Source organism: Lissotriton vulgaris, chromosome 5, assembly GCF_964263255.1.
Source record: "Lissotriton vulgaris chromosome 5, aLisVul1.2, whole genome shotgun sequence".
Taxonomy (NCBI): Eukaryota; Metazoa; Chordata; class Amphibia; order Caudata; family Salamandridae; genus Lissotriton; species Lissotriton vulgaris.
In genome coordinates, this window is record NC_141693.1 from 1842139494 (window position 1) to 1842155083 (window position 15590).

General features: G+C 45.3%; 1 protein-coding gene across 1 annotated transcript in view; it reads right to left on the reverse strand.

Moving 5' to 3' along the window:
• Positions 1-15590, reverse strand: part of SRCIN1 (SRC kinase signaling inhibitor 1) — a 922972-nt gene that overhangs the window by 368289 nt on the left and 539093 nt on the right. Inside the window, exon 8 of the mRNA XM_086924314.1 lies at positions 2555-2647. Within this exon, the coding sequence (XP_086780440.1) occupies positions 2555-2647 (93 nt within the window). The remainder of the gene's footprint in view (positions 1-2554; positions 2648-15590) is intronic.

The following is a 15590-nucleotide window of genomic DNA, read 5'->3' on the forward strand; positions in this document are numbered from 1 at the left end:
CATTAGTCCACCTCGCAGCTATATGGTCCGTAGGTGCGCTACTCCCAAGGGTCTATACCGGAGCTTCAAGTGTCAACTAGTAATGTTTTACATATCAGCCTTATGCCACCAGGTTGTATATTTATATCCCGCAACACAGCGCCTCAGTGTCGCTAGCACAAAGCCCTTCACTTAAGTCGTGGGCACTTGGTAGCAGGTGTCCCCAGTTTTAATGTCCCAGTATAAACGGCGCTGTTTATCCCTCAGCAAACCCGGGCCCAAGGTTATTCTTAGTTATTCGGCTCCGCGCCAGGGCCGCACAGAAAATGGCCGCTCCACCAGCCGGCATCGGCAGCGTCCTTCAATATGATTTTAGCCCCGGGCTTGAGGTACAGTGCGACCGGAGGGGTCTGGGCACTAACCTCCCATCTGTGGGCTCGCGGCGCTCCTCAGCAATTTTTCGCGTTGCATACGACAGTGTGCAGTTGGTTTTCACGATCTCGGCCTGCAAATCCTCCAGCTTGATTTTCAATCGGGTCCCGAGTTCTGGTTCTCGTATTCGGCTTCCCGCCAGGTCTCCGTTCCGCTCGCCTTCAAATGTCCATATCTCACTGCCAGAGCCACCTAGCTTGACCAGACTTGGATTATTCAGTCTGTCTGCAATTCCGGTTTCAGCGCTGTGAATCGCACTGCCCGGTGTCAGGGTTGCCACAGGATTTTATTCGGATAAGTGGCTCAGCCGGCGGAGCTCGCCTAAGCAGCGGCTATTACCCAGCCCTGCAAGCCCCCCCCCCCCCCCCGCCCCCCCCCCCAAGCATGGAGTGTCTTTACAAGCATCGTTGCAAATTCACCCATATTTATCCAGCTGACAACTCGTGCCAGCGGAATTTCAAAGTGTGGAAGGGATATACTGATGATATCTTGGTAGTAGAGGCAGGCGATCTCACTTCTTTGAAGGATTTCTCAGAATGTCTCAATACGAGAAACACTCATCTCAAGTTCACCTGTGAGTACAGTAAGGTGTTTCTTCCGTTCTTGGATCTTCTGCTATACCCGAAGGATGGAGAAATATACTTACTTTGAATTGTATAAGAAACCAATGGCTCGCATTTCCTTATTGTGCTATAACAGCTTCTAGCCACGGGCACTTCAGAACAATTTTTCGGTGGGATTGTTCCTTAACATTAGAAGGAACAAACTGTACAGGAATGGTCATGATTGGCTTAAGAGTGGATTTTACCTCTCTGTAAGATGACCCATTTCCTTTCTACCTGGGCATCACCTTGGTTGGTGTAAGGCACTAGATGCACTTAGAGATTACACCAGAATTGTTGTGTCCAAGTATTATTGATGGATTTTGAACGCTTCTTATTACTTGATTTTCTTTTGTTATACAGACCGACGGTGGCCCCCGAGTGTTGTTGGGCCATGCTTGTTCCTATCAGGCTTACTTTTGCGTGGCCGATAATATTCCTATTTCTATTTAGCAGAGTGACTTACCATCTGTGTCCTGATGAATGCCCTAGAAAGCTTTTTGGGGCTGACGACAGAAAAATGCTGACCACATAGAGGGGTATATTTTTTAACAACCCCCCTGTCCTCTCTTGGTTCTAAAGCCCCATCCTGGAGGTTACCCGAATAAATTCAGTTCAGCCCCACTGGAGGTAGCTTTATCTCTATCTTTAGCTTTTTTCTTCACTCTGCCCCTCACTCTCCACCAACATCTGCTCATCTAACTAAAAAAAAAAACTCTGCTCGTCTCCATCTGGGAGTCGCAGCCCACACCGGGTCCTGGTTTGAGGAGGGATCCCAATGATGAAGCATGCCACCTTTGAATGAGTGAGGGTTCTCGTCTTTAAAAAGAAGCGCTCTTCACAAGAGATACTGACTTTTCCTGCATCCTCTCCTTTTTCACTTTTATTACCAGACGTACTTTGTGTCAGTTTCATGTTATTGAGGGAGTTGTACATTTCTGGCTGGGCATCTCCCTATAGATCTTTGTGTGGGTTTAATATGTTTACAAATTAGAAGCCTGAACAGTTGAGGGATTCTTTAAGGATGGGAGGAAAATAAAACTGAACAGATGAGACTGGGGCATGCCACTGTAAATGGCAACAAGATTTAAAATGCAGGTTCTCTCGGAAAAGTTTGCTTTTTTTTATTATAAAGAGACAAATTATTCTTATATTTTTTTTAAATATTTAACTTTCACATTAATTATGTACTTACGTTTAAGAAATATATTGTTGCGGGATGTTTTAAATCAATGCTATTTCAATCCTTTTTCAGAACTTTTATGTGTTACACTTTTATTAGATGATTGGCAGTAACCTCTTATTTCAAGACAACATTGCCAGAATACTCACAAAAAATATAAAACTTAGCTAGAAAATGCAAAGCTACCATAAAAACCCAGTAAGGCTCCCTACAGAAATATCGGTTCATGTTGGAGGACCACACTCATGCTCCTTACATCTGCACCAGCTTCAGCCTATGGGCCTTGCTCTACTCGAATTCTTACTTAAAATATCAACATGATTTACGCTTAATTGAAGTACAAATGATGGCTTTATACCTGGGATTATCGCCTTCCGATCCTCGAAACAAGGCACTCTGGACCAGTCCTGTCAAGCTGGCAATTTGCTTCTCCATGGCTTCCATACGCTCCCTTTAAAGAAAAAAGAAAGAAATTAAACTGTAGAATCATCTCCTCGATAATGAGTCCAGTATTCAAAAGGAAGCAGAAGGGGAAGGAAACACTACAGAGAATGTAATATAGCAACAAGACATCCATTAGCAAAAGTGGCACCTGTGAAAGGGAATAATAACAAGCTCCACATTATGTAATGTTCAGTCCATACAGATGTGGGTGTGCTGAATATGGCATTTGTTTTGCTGCTTCGTAAAAAAAAACAAATACTATACACCTACGATCTATCTTCAGTAAGTCCACTGACCATTTCTTACGCCCTCGCCCTGCTCATCTATACAGTTTCATGTGACTGGCTCCGCTTCTTTATCATGCTTTTGCATTCATGCACCGTTCTTATAATTCCCATAGTCAAAATGCTCTACATTATTCTATCTTACCACAGCCCCGCTGCTCCTTTTTCCTGCTCTCATCTGTCTTCTGTAGCTCCTTCTTCTATCCTGTTGTCATTTGCTGTCATTCTGTCATTATTTCTCCTTCTAGCTCTTTATTCCTGTTCGCTCTTTTATGTTGCTGCCACTTCTCACACTCTTCAGGTCCATCGAAATTGCAGAAAGGGATGTCTCATCTATCCTACACTCACTTGCACGGGCAGCCGCGCCACCCCTATCCTTATCCTATTCAACTCCCTCTCTGGTCTTTCCAAATTCCATCTCTCCAGTTTCCACATACCTGTATCTGTACCTCTCATTTATCGGTCCTATTTCTCTTCCAAACTCCCCCACCGCTATCTCACTCAATCATCTGCTCATATTCTTCATTCGCTTGTGTCTCTTTATTTCATGATCCACACATGCTCATCTCTCTGCCAGCACCATTTACCACTGCATTACTTTATTCTCCCTGTTATCTCTCTGCCCTTTTCTTCACTCTTTCTTGCACTGGCTAGATGGCTACTGCTCCATTTCTTTTCCTCTTTCATCACCTACTTCCTGCTCTTTCTTAGCTTTTCTCACTTGGCCTCGCTCTCATGCCCTTTCTCCGTTGTTTCTCCAAACCCCCCTCCCTTCCTTTCTTTTTTCATGCCCTCTTTTGTCCTATATTCCCTCTGTTAATGTTTAGGTTTTTCTCTTCAACTTTTCCTTCCTATCTAATTTTCATTCTTGTTCATTATCTCCTTCCATTCTGTCCTCGTATTTCCTATTGGTCTCCGGCTCAACGCATGAGGCTCAACGCATGAGGAGGGGCACCTGCTCGATCCAGTGTTATCCAACATCTTGCTGGTAGCGGCCCCTGCAACATCTCCTATGACATGGACCGACCACTATTTAATATGTTTCTCGGTGTCCCTAACAGGCCCCAAATCTCAGGGAAATCGCAACGCTTTGTTTAAGAGTCCCTGGCAGAAATTAGATCATCATACCTTCCGGGACATTCTCGTCACCACACAACCTACGCCTGCCTCTGGCATAGAGAGAGCTAGCAATAGCTTCGGAAAGTTGATTAACCAGGATCTTGATAAGTGCATTCCAGCTAAATGGATCCATCCCAAGAAAGCCAGGTCACGAGGGGGCTGATAAGTCACTTGCAAGTGCAAGGAAAAACTGCAAAACTCTTGAGCGCCACTGGAGACGCTCATACTGCCCTACAGCTAAAGCTGAATATAAAGCGGGCAGAAAAATTTACCATAAACAGATCCGGAAAACCAGAGCCTTTTTTTTGCCAATAAGATTACTATGAAAAATCCTTCTAAAACCATCTTCTCCCTATTAAAGGATAAGGTGAAATCACTTGCGTCCAATGTTAGTTCTATCACCTCCAATGATCAATGTTAGGCGCTGGTCACCTACTTTATCAATAAAGTGGTCGGCATCTATGATAGCTTTCATGGGACAGGTGAAGCCACAGATACGTGGAGGGTCGATCTTTCAGGGAATGGCACCACTCCCTGTCCTTGCTTCCTCCCATCACTATAGATGGCCTAAGGTACTGGTCACTAAAATAAAATCAGGGTCCCCTGATGACCCTCTTAAACCTGAAATATTTGCCAAAAATCAGGATTGCCTCCTTCCCAGTTGTTGGCTCTCATTGAGCTCTGCCTCTCCAATGCTGAGATCCCGCAAGCTTGGAAACATGCTAAAGGTATCCTTCTTTTAAAGAAGCCTTCTCTGGACACGTCCAGACCAGAGAACTATCGCCCGAGTTCTCTGTTACCTTCCCTAGCGAAAGTTACAGAATCCTTTGTGATTGGCCTTCTGACACAGTACCTAGAGTCCTATTCCGTATTGGACCCTTCTCAAAATGGCTTCTGTCCCAGGCATAGCACAGAGTCTGCCTTATTAGCAGTAACGGAACAACTAAGAGCATCTATGGATGAGGGAATGACGGGGCGCATCCTGCTCGATCTTTGATACGGTCACACACAATATCCTGATTCGCCGGCTGCAGGAGATCGGTATCAAGGGTAGTGGGCTGATTGGTTTGTGTCCTTCCTGCAGAATAGGTCTGTTCGGGTTACCTCACCTACTTTCCACCCTCAGATTCACCCTCTGTGCTGCGGTGTCCCCCAGGGGTCAGCACTGAGCCCGACCCTGTTCAATGTTTATTTTCAGCCATTGGCCCTGCTGCGCAAAACCCATAAAATATCTCTGGTATCCTATGCGGACGCGCAGCTGGTATTTTCTTCCACTAAGGACCCCAGCCAGGATGCGTGCAAGTTCCAGGAAGACCTGCCCGCTTTAGCAGGCTGGAGGAGGCAAATTTTCTCAAGCTCAAGGTGTCCAAAACTTAGATCCTCCTATTAGGCAGAGACTCACATTTATGGGGAGACAGATGGTGGCCATAGGAGTTGGGCACTCCCCCTGAGGCTAAAACCGTTGTAAATAACCTTGGCATTGGGATGGACAGAGTACTATCCTTTGAGGAGCATGCCAAGGCTGTGGCAGGAACATGTTTCAGCATTCTACGTGGCCTCAAATCCATTCTGGGCTTGTTTGACCCCCATACACGCCAGCTGACAGTTCATGCCACGATTTTGGCCAGGCTGGACTATTGTAACAGTCTTTTGCTGGGAGCTAATAAATCTGTAACCAATAGGCCCGAGTGCACTATGAAAGAGGCAGCCTGGACTCTACTCGCTATTCCGAAGCACTACTCTGCTTCTGGTGTGTTGCACTGACTCCATTGGCTACCTATTGAGCAAAGATTCCGGTTCAAAGCGCTCTGTGTCACACCTAAAATTCTGGCCACGCCGGTCCAATAATTCTCAGGGATCTATGTCTTCCCTACATTCCTACCCATGCTCTGCGTTCTGAAGACCACTACTTGATGCGGGTGCCGAAATTTCCTTAGAGCAAGAATCGGCGGACGTTCTTTTAAGGTACGAACACCCATTCATAACATAACAATAGTGTCACTTCATGAAATGTCACCAGTGTCAAATGTTGTGTGAGGTCGCTTCCTGTGATGTCATGAGGGGCAAAGAATGTGAAGCCACTTCTGATACCGGTGGATTTTGGTGAATCGACATTCATGCCAAGGTCACTCATTCCACCAGGTGACCCCATGTTTTTAGGCGAGGAAGTGAGTAATGTGCATATACATGTGTCTTGCAGGCCAGCTTCACAGAGAAAAATGTATCAGTCTATATGTGCCTTTGACTTAGAAACGTAGATCTATCTGTGCGTGCGAGTTAAAGGTGAAATTTGCAAGGTAAAATACATTTTACTCTGGCATAAAAGCAACAGATGTTTTTCATAAGCCACATGCTTTTCAAAAGCTACATCTTGTTAGTGTCAATTGCAGCTTTTCAAAACTTCGAGGACATGAAAATTTCTCATTTGGCTGAGGGTTTTTTGTTGTGTGTTTTCTATTTAACTCTTGTATTTTTGGCAGGTGCAGAGTATGAAAAGAGCAACTGAGTGGGCTGAGCATCTAACATGCACATGTCCTGCCATAAGCGGACGGGGATGGCTTGCATTTTCCGTTACAAGCTAGGCATACTGACTTTGACAATGTTTCCTAAAAAAAAAACGAGCTGAAATGGCTTTGCCAATGCTTGTTGCATGAATGTCAACACAGTAATGTTGCTGAATGCCTTTGAGGATAGCCAGGTTGGTGCCCTGCAAATATCTATTAGCATGATGGGGCCCAGGAAAGCTATGGTAATCCAGTTTTGCAAGGCTGAATGACCTTATGGAATGCCTGCAAGTTGTGTCTGTGTGTACGATAAACAATCCTGAATTAATTGTACAATTAAGCAAGCCATATCCCAGTTTCGAAATATGGTACTCAAGGTGTGTGGGCATGAAGAAAACAAATATGTTTTGCATCAAGGCTTAGTCCTATCTGTGTTGTACACAATTGCTCATTTGACATCTGGGAAATGCAATGCTCTCTACTCAGCTTGAGGGTTTTAGTAATGAATAGTGGAAGTCCAATTGATTCATTGAGGATAAAAGGTGATACAACCTTCTAAAGAAAATCATGGATGTGTGCGCAAGACCACCAAGTCTTTGTGGGCATGAATGCAAGGTTCTTCCACTGACAGCACCTACATTTTGCTAACACTACACAATGAAGAGATTGCTGTTAGAAATTGAACTTTCCATTTTAAGGCATCAAAATGAACATGAGTGCAGCAGATCAAAAGGATCCTTTTGTCTTAAGACAATATTGAGATCCCAAGAATGCACTGGAATGCTCTTGTTAGAATGAGTCCTTTTAATACCCACTGTTTTCGGTAGACCCTGTTCTTCTACCATTGCTTATATTATGTTTGTGTAAAAAATATTTTGATTAATGAAACATTTAAGGAGCATAAGAAATCATAATTATCTGACAGTTGTGATAATACTCGATGTGTCGGCTCGCCGACCTGGTTCCTCACTTGAACTCAGCACTAACAAACAAAAAAATGATTGAAGACTAGTCTGGAACCTGTCTAAAACATTCATGCTTTGGAGTCTATAGACAACAGCCATCGAAGTGCACTCAACATGCATATTTCAGACCAGGGGGCAATGAGGGTATTTTAGAATCATAAGGCTTATCCAAAGGCTTACTTTTGAAACTGGTCTACCATCCTAAGGAATAGTTACCTAGATGGTTGAATGCAGCCTGTTCCCCCTCAAACAAATATTTAAGAAAAGCACTCTAGAAGAAACCAAGTAAGAGGTCATTGCTGCCAGGCGCGTTATATAAACACTCATCGGGCTAGGCAGAAAGAAATTAAGAACAGTCCTAATTAACACGAGTGAGCTGAAAAGTTCTAAAGAGTTCTCGCATACAGTCAGTCTTATTTGAATGGGAAATAGTGCTTTGACCAGCATTAATTCTCATATCTCTGCCGATAAATGAGTAGCAAATTTTTCAAGTATTTATCATCTTAGTTCCAACAATTACAATCAAATCAGCAAACCTAGTAACCCCACTTTAGCAGTAGAGATTAACAAAGTTATTGCAGCCTCACAGGAATACCCTTCCAGTAAAGCTCCGGGCAAGATGGTGTACCCATCTATCTGTTTATATGTAACAATGAGTTATGGGCCACATTGTTTACTAATAGGTTGAATAGACCCGACTTGCCTTCCTTTTGGTTCACTTCCGTAATTGCACCCATCTTTAATAAAGGCATCGCTCAGATCTGTGTTGCTATAAGCCTATTTCTCTCATTGATCATCGGGCAAGGTATTAGGGAGAGTGATTTTTACCAGAATAAGTGCCTGGGACAGCAAACAAAATATTTTTAGATTGGATACAGAGGGGGCCTAGGTACAGTGGAGCAGTGCCTGAATCTTCAACTTATTATTGGCAAATATGCAGTAAAAAAAGCGCTGCCGACTGTAACTAGCCTTCAAGAACCTTTGAGCTATGTTGTTAGAGCTATGCTTAGACTTGACTCTCTCAAATTTTCTGCGAGAGTCAGGTTTTGACCCAATGGAGAATGCACAGATTCTTTCAGGTTAGGAGGAGTGCGGCAGGGATTTATCTTAGCACCTCTTTTATCTATCTTCTACATTAAAAAATTAGGCTCAGTGCGTGGCTTGGATGGCAATGAGAGAGAGCGTGGCTTGGACGGCAATGAGAGGAGCTGAGTAAGTCCGGAGCTCCGCAGCACCCCGGGACTAAATCAGGAGAATCAGTGCGAAAACAAGAGCCACCACGAGAACCAAACCACACATTTATAACCAGAACCCACCGTGCACAGGGCGGAAAAAACCGCACACAGATAGCCCAAACCCAAAAGCCAAAAACGAAGAAAACCAGGAGAGCACCTTTCCTGCAGTAGCGAAGCCAAACAAGATGGTGGCAGCGGTGATCTAGAGAGAACATCGAACGATAAACACGGTGGAGAGATGGGTCACACCGCAAGAAACGCATAAGAGAGCAAGGTTAGTGCTGCACTCCCCCGAAGCAAGAGATAGAACCCCCCTGACCTAGAGACTTGAGGAAAGAGCAAACTCCAGCCGCGGCATAGAGCGCGGCAGCGAAAGTGAAACTAGCTCTTACGGGGGCGACCATCTTAAGTATCAACACTGCAGCAGGGGAAACTGATTGCGAGGGAGCAAGAGCGTAGATCGTGAGGATCAAGAGACAATATCAAATCTAGAAACCTAGTGTCATCCAACATACCAACTGAAAATACGAAACTGTCCAGCTGCCTACCACTAGCCGCTACCAAAGGAACACAAAACTCCACCGGGCAACGAAGCGGCCATCTTGGGACGGTATACGCAGACACAACAGACGATCACTCTGCGCAGACCAAGAGAAGGCAGAACTATCAGCGTTCGGAAAGATAACAGTGGCCATCTTGGGAAGGTAAACGCGGGCATAACAGGCGATCATACCACGCAGATCAAGAGGAATCCGAGCTTTTCAGTGTTCGTAAAGGTAAAGGCGCTAATGAGCAACACTTTCGCCCGAACTACCCGATATAGCGGTGGGAGGCAGAGATGTTGCCAAGTCACAACAGAACACACCAGAGACCAACAGATGAACTGAAAACGAAACCCCAACTCAAGGGGCGGCCATCTTAATGGCACACAAGCGAAGCAAAGGCACGAGACCTACACAAAGGCCTCAAACCCAGCAGGAAAGGCAGTGTAAGAGGCTTAGCTGTACTGAGACCGGTCATACCTAAGTCAGACTTGCGGAAATCGAATGTCCTAATCTAAAAGAGCAGCCATCAAATGACAGCAATCATAAAAACAAAAACGAAACCGCAAACTAGGAGGAGGCCATCTTAGGGTAACAAAGAAGGTGCAGCCAATGCGCAGAGTGAGTGAGACCGGTACCGCATGAGTCCAAATGCTGTAACCAAGGGGACAGAATGGGAACACCAAGTAAAAGGCGATAGAAAGTATAAGACGTGTACGCGAGAGTGAGAAAATATGCCACAAAACCCCTGGCACTGCTCCTACCCCTCTACCCAGCACCGAGCAGGCATCCGTGACCGAAACAGAGAACAATTCAGCAAAACCATATACCAACAACTGCGCCTCTAACAATTGTATGTACACATCAAAGTAAAGAAGGAGCATAAGATACGAAAAGGCAACCACACCACAACTACTGCGCAAATCACAGAGTACCACGGCTGCAGGCAAGACAGAGAACAGACCCAATATAGACAGAGAACGAAAAGCTCCCAAAGAAACACCAAGTGCACCAAAAGCAGAAAGCAGTGGTACAGTAAGAAGCACTCACACAAAATCATACCCGACACCAAACGCAGAGTGCGCGAGCAGTCAAGACAAGAAAACTACACCATCACCACCACTTGGCAACGAAAAAAGATTTGGGCTCTTACAGACAAAAAGAGGGCTGAGCATTATGGCAGGGAGTGAAGGAAAGGCGACTCAACAACAAAAAAAGCCGAAAGCGGACGGCACACCAGAGTCTCCCTTCAAACAGAAGGCAGACATCGGAAACACGCTAGACAGTTTACTCAAAAAACTGGCCGAAGTCCACGATTTGGCCAAATCAACCAAAAAAACCACCAATGCCATACAACTCGAGCTAGCGGCACGCAGAGCAGACATCCATACGGCTAACAGTAGACTTTCCTCAGTCGAGCAGAGAGTGAGAGACATGGAAGACAAATCTCACCTAGCGAGCAAGACAATAGGACATATTGCCAAAGCAACGACAGACCTACAAAAACAGGCAGCTGACTTCGAAGACCGACAGAGGAAAGGGAACATAAGAATTCTTGGCATACCAGAAGGAGAAGAAGACAAAGCGGGTTCCTGCGTAACCATGCTACAAGACCTCATCCCAAAACTAACAAACCTAAAGTTTGATAACCCCTTTGAACTGGACAAGGCATACAGAGTACCTGCGCACAAACAAAGCAACAGACAAACACCAAGACCAATAATATGCAAGCCCTTACGCTCACACCAAACAGAAGCCATTTTCGGAGTTGCAAGGAAAAACCCAAACCTGCAATGGCACGGCAGCAAGATCATCCTAACGCAAGACTACTCCAAAACCACAGTAGACATCAGAAAAGGCTTCCTAACGCAAAGAAACAACCTAAGGAACAAAAACATCACCTACTCATTCATCGGTCCAGCAAGGTTCAGAATAAGCAACAACGTAACAACGCTAATCTTCGATGACCCAACAGAACTATTGCGGTACCTGACAAAATCCGAACCACAAGAAATGGAATTGGCGACCACACCATCGAAAAGAAACGCATTATAGGACAACGTAGCAGAATAGACTTACAGAATAGACTTACAGACTTACCCCCTTCACTGCGGCGGCTATTCCGCCGCAGTGCTAAGGGGGTGGGGGGCCGCGCGGCGAGCCCATGCTGGTGACGGAACCGCTCCGTCACCAGCCGTGGTTGCGCTGTGCTCATGACGGAGCGGTTCCGTCATGGCCCGCCCGCTCAATAGAACGCTCAGCGCAGGCGCGGAATCTGCGCCGCGCGTGCGTGCCGAGCGGGCCGTGACGGAACCGCTCCGTCATCAGCACAGCGCGACCGCGGCTGATGATGGAGTGGTTCCGTCACCAGCAGGGAAGGGGTTAAGCGATTTATGCGATGAGACTAACGGGAGATCCTGAGACACTAATGGTATACAACTGCGAAATGGGGGGGGGGGGTACACAAAAGATGCTTTTTAACTTGATCGATAACCAGGCTATACAAAGTCTCGGGGGGCGGGGGGCAGAGGACCTTGCTGTTGCACGCTTCCAGTATGACACAGAAGAAGGAGGGGCGGGAGGGAAGGGTGGGGTTAGAGGAGGGGGAGCTCACCTTTGTTTGTTCTGTTACGTCTGTCATGTCCATCATGTCCGTCATGTCCGTCACACCTGTCATGTTAGTCATACTCGGATCCTAAAAGTATCCTCAGACAGTAAACAAGTTCCATCCAGAAACACTATGACCACTAGCAAGATCAGACACACTTCATACCACCCCTGCATTCAGAAATCGAAAATAGAACGACCAACACTCCATCACAATGAGTAATAAGGACACACTACAATCTGACCTCAAGGTTGTATCGCTGAACGTAAAGGGCCTGAATCACCCTATTAAAAGGAAAAAGATTTTAGACTACCTTCAAAAACAAAAGGAGATCTCATCCTCCTGCAAGAAACGAATCTTCAGAAGACTCGAATAAGATCAATGCGAGATGGATAAGCCAGCTAGCCTGCTTTCCAGCAGTAGAGAAAAAGAGAGGAGTAACCATTATAGTGAATTTTAAGTCCAAAATAACAATCGAAAGGGAAGAACAAAATGAGGAAGGCAGATTTCTGTACACTCTACTCAAAAGGGGAGAAGAAACAAAAGGGGAGAAGAAACAATAGTGGTAACCAATATCTATGCACCCAACACGGATGACAACATTCTGGGGGGGGGGGGTAATAAGGAAGCTAGAAAAGAACCAAACGAACAGCCTGAATATCGTAGCAGGTGATTTCAATCTAGTCCTAGATCATACACTAGACAGACAGTCAAGCTCCCAGACAAGACCACCGGCCTCCCACTATATCCTGAAAAATATCTGCAACATATTTCAGTTTCAGTTACAGGACCCATGGAGACTACAGCACCCAGACACCAGAGACTACACCTTCTACTCCAACCCACACAACACATACAGCAGAATCGACTACATTTTCATCTCAAAATCACGCACACACCTTACAGAACACACAGATATAGCTGCAAGAACGGTCTCAGACCACTCTTGCATCAGTCTACACGTAACGGGCAGGCATAACGACCACACTAACCACAAATGGCGGTTCTATAATATTACGATAGCGAAGCAAGAGGACAGAGACACGATTGAGAAAGCGATCAAAAGCTATATAGCGGAAAACAACACAGCAGACACTGACCCGAAATGCCTGTGGAAGGCCTTGAAAGCAACCATCAGAGGCAGCCTGATAGAAATCAAGGCCAGGAGAAACAGAGAAGCAAAATCTCAGCTGGACAATCTAGAAAAGGACATTAAACAACTAGAAAAACAACACATAGATGACACCTCAAATTCAAAACTCCTTCTAATCCTTACAGGAAAGAAATATGAATACAACAGAATCCTTAGTGAGAGGGCGGCACTGTAGATCAGGAAGTACAAACAGATCAACCTTTGCGAAACAGAGCAGGGAAAATACTAGCGTCATACCTCAAACGCAAACAAAGACAGCACAGCATATCCACCATCACAGACCAGCAAAACAAAACACACACAAGCCACACAGAAATCCTACAAACCTTCAGAGAGTTCTACAAAGAACTATGCACAAGAGACGGCAACATTGACAAGGCAGGCACGGCAGTCTACCTAAAAAGACTCAACCTACCCAAGTTACTAGGGGAGGAAGCGAAAACACTAGGCCAAGACTTCAAAGAGACCGAGATAGCAATTGCCATAAACTCTCTAAAAGACAACAAACACCAGGACCAGACGTCTACACAGCACCCTTTTCCAAAAAGTTCAAGGAACTTCTTATCCCAGTCCTGACCAAATCCTTCAATCAATGCGCAGAGGAGGGGACAATAACAGAAACAATGTCACAAGCTGACATAATTGTCATTCCAAAAGAGGGTAAAGATCCGCAATGGCCTAAAAACTACTGCCCCATATCGCTAATTAACCTTGACTGCAAAATATACGCAAAAGTACTAGCCACTAGACTAAACAAAATACTACCCCAGCTAATCGGAAACACGCAAGTAGGGTACATGAAATCACGCATGTCACACGACAACACCAGACTACTATGCCAAGTGATTGAACACTCCTCTAACTCACCCCACCCGGCCATCGCAATTATGCTAGATGCCAAAAAGGCGTTTGACAGGGTCTCCTGGCACTTCCTCAAGAGGTGCCTGCAAGAGTACAACGTGGGGGACGAGTACACAAAGAAAGTCATGGCGCTATATAAAAAGCCAATAGCGAAAACAGCCATAAATGGCGGGTCATCGGACCCTTTCGAGTTAGGAAGAGGAACGAGACAGGGCTGCCCTCTATCCCCGCTACTCTTTCTACTAGCAGTAGAACCTCCAATCACAGACACCCTAGCAAATAGAGACATCACAGGGATAACAATAAATAACAGCCAAGATCGCTGCCTACGCAGACGATCTACTAATACTAACAAACGACCCATCACATTCCATACCAGCACTCATGAGTACAATAGAAACATATGCAAAGCACTCGGGCTACAAACTCAATAAGGACAAATCGGATTGTATGCCACTCAATATACACACAACCAAGGAAGTAATGGGCAACGTAGGACTAGCGTGGCAACCAAAGGCCATCAAATACCCGGGCATCCAATTTAAAAGAAACCTAAGAGGCACCCTAGAACTGAACAAGACACTCACGCTGAGAAAGGTAAAAGAACTACTAGACACATGGTCACCCAAGTTTATCACATGGTGGGGTCGCATAGACACCATCAAAATGTTGGTAACACCCATAATCAACTACCTGGCAGACATGCTTCCCCTGCCCCTGACAGAGGACTTCCACAAAAAACTAGACCTAATGATCAACAAATTTATATGAAGAGGGAAAAAAGCTAGGATAGGCCTCCGCAAGCTGAGGCTGGGGAAAAAACTGGGCGGACTCAACCTAGCAGATCCGAAAACGTTCCAACTAGCGTTCATCGCAAGACAAGGAATGCATTGGGTGCTCCCCAGACAAAAATACACGCCAACGTGGCTAGCCATAGAGGTAGCCATGCTGAACAACACCGACCCACTCACACTACTTACAGCGAACAAACAAGCACTCAACAACAACCCGATCCTAAAATTTACGAAAAAGGCGCAACTGAAGATAGACCGCAACCTAGAAGTCAGCATCAACGACTCGCAGTGGGAGACACTCTGGGGTAACAACAAGATTAAATACAGAAAAAAAACCTTAGACATGAGTACATGGAAAATGCGAAGGATTCCGTTCCCACCACAACTAGAACAGGATGGAATGCCAGACACCTTCAACAACCTGAAAAATAAACACAACCTACCAGATATAGAACTCTATAACTTCCTAGCTATAAAAACAGCCTTAACGAAATCAAAAATACATAAACTAACCCCCTCCATCTTCCAGCTCATGGAAAACATAAACAAGACAGTGCGCCAAGTCTCACTTCTATACAAATTACTCCAACCAGTCAAATCCAAGCTTAACGACAAAAAATCGGCCTACTGGGAAACCCAGACAAAATCCAAATTGACAGAACAGGAGTTACAAACACTGTGGGCTTCCCCATCTAAGAATATGATATCCCCAGTACTTGCGCAGACCAAATTCTGGCTACTACATCAAGCCTATTGGACACTAGCTCGCCTGGCCTCTATAGGTCTGAAAGACAATGACACCTGCTGGAACTGCGGAATAAAGAAAGGAGACCTTGAACACCTCCTCTTCACCTACCCAAAAGTAAAAAATTCTGGAAACAGGTG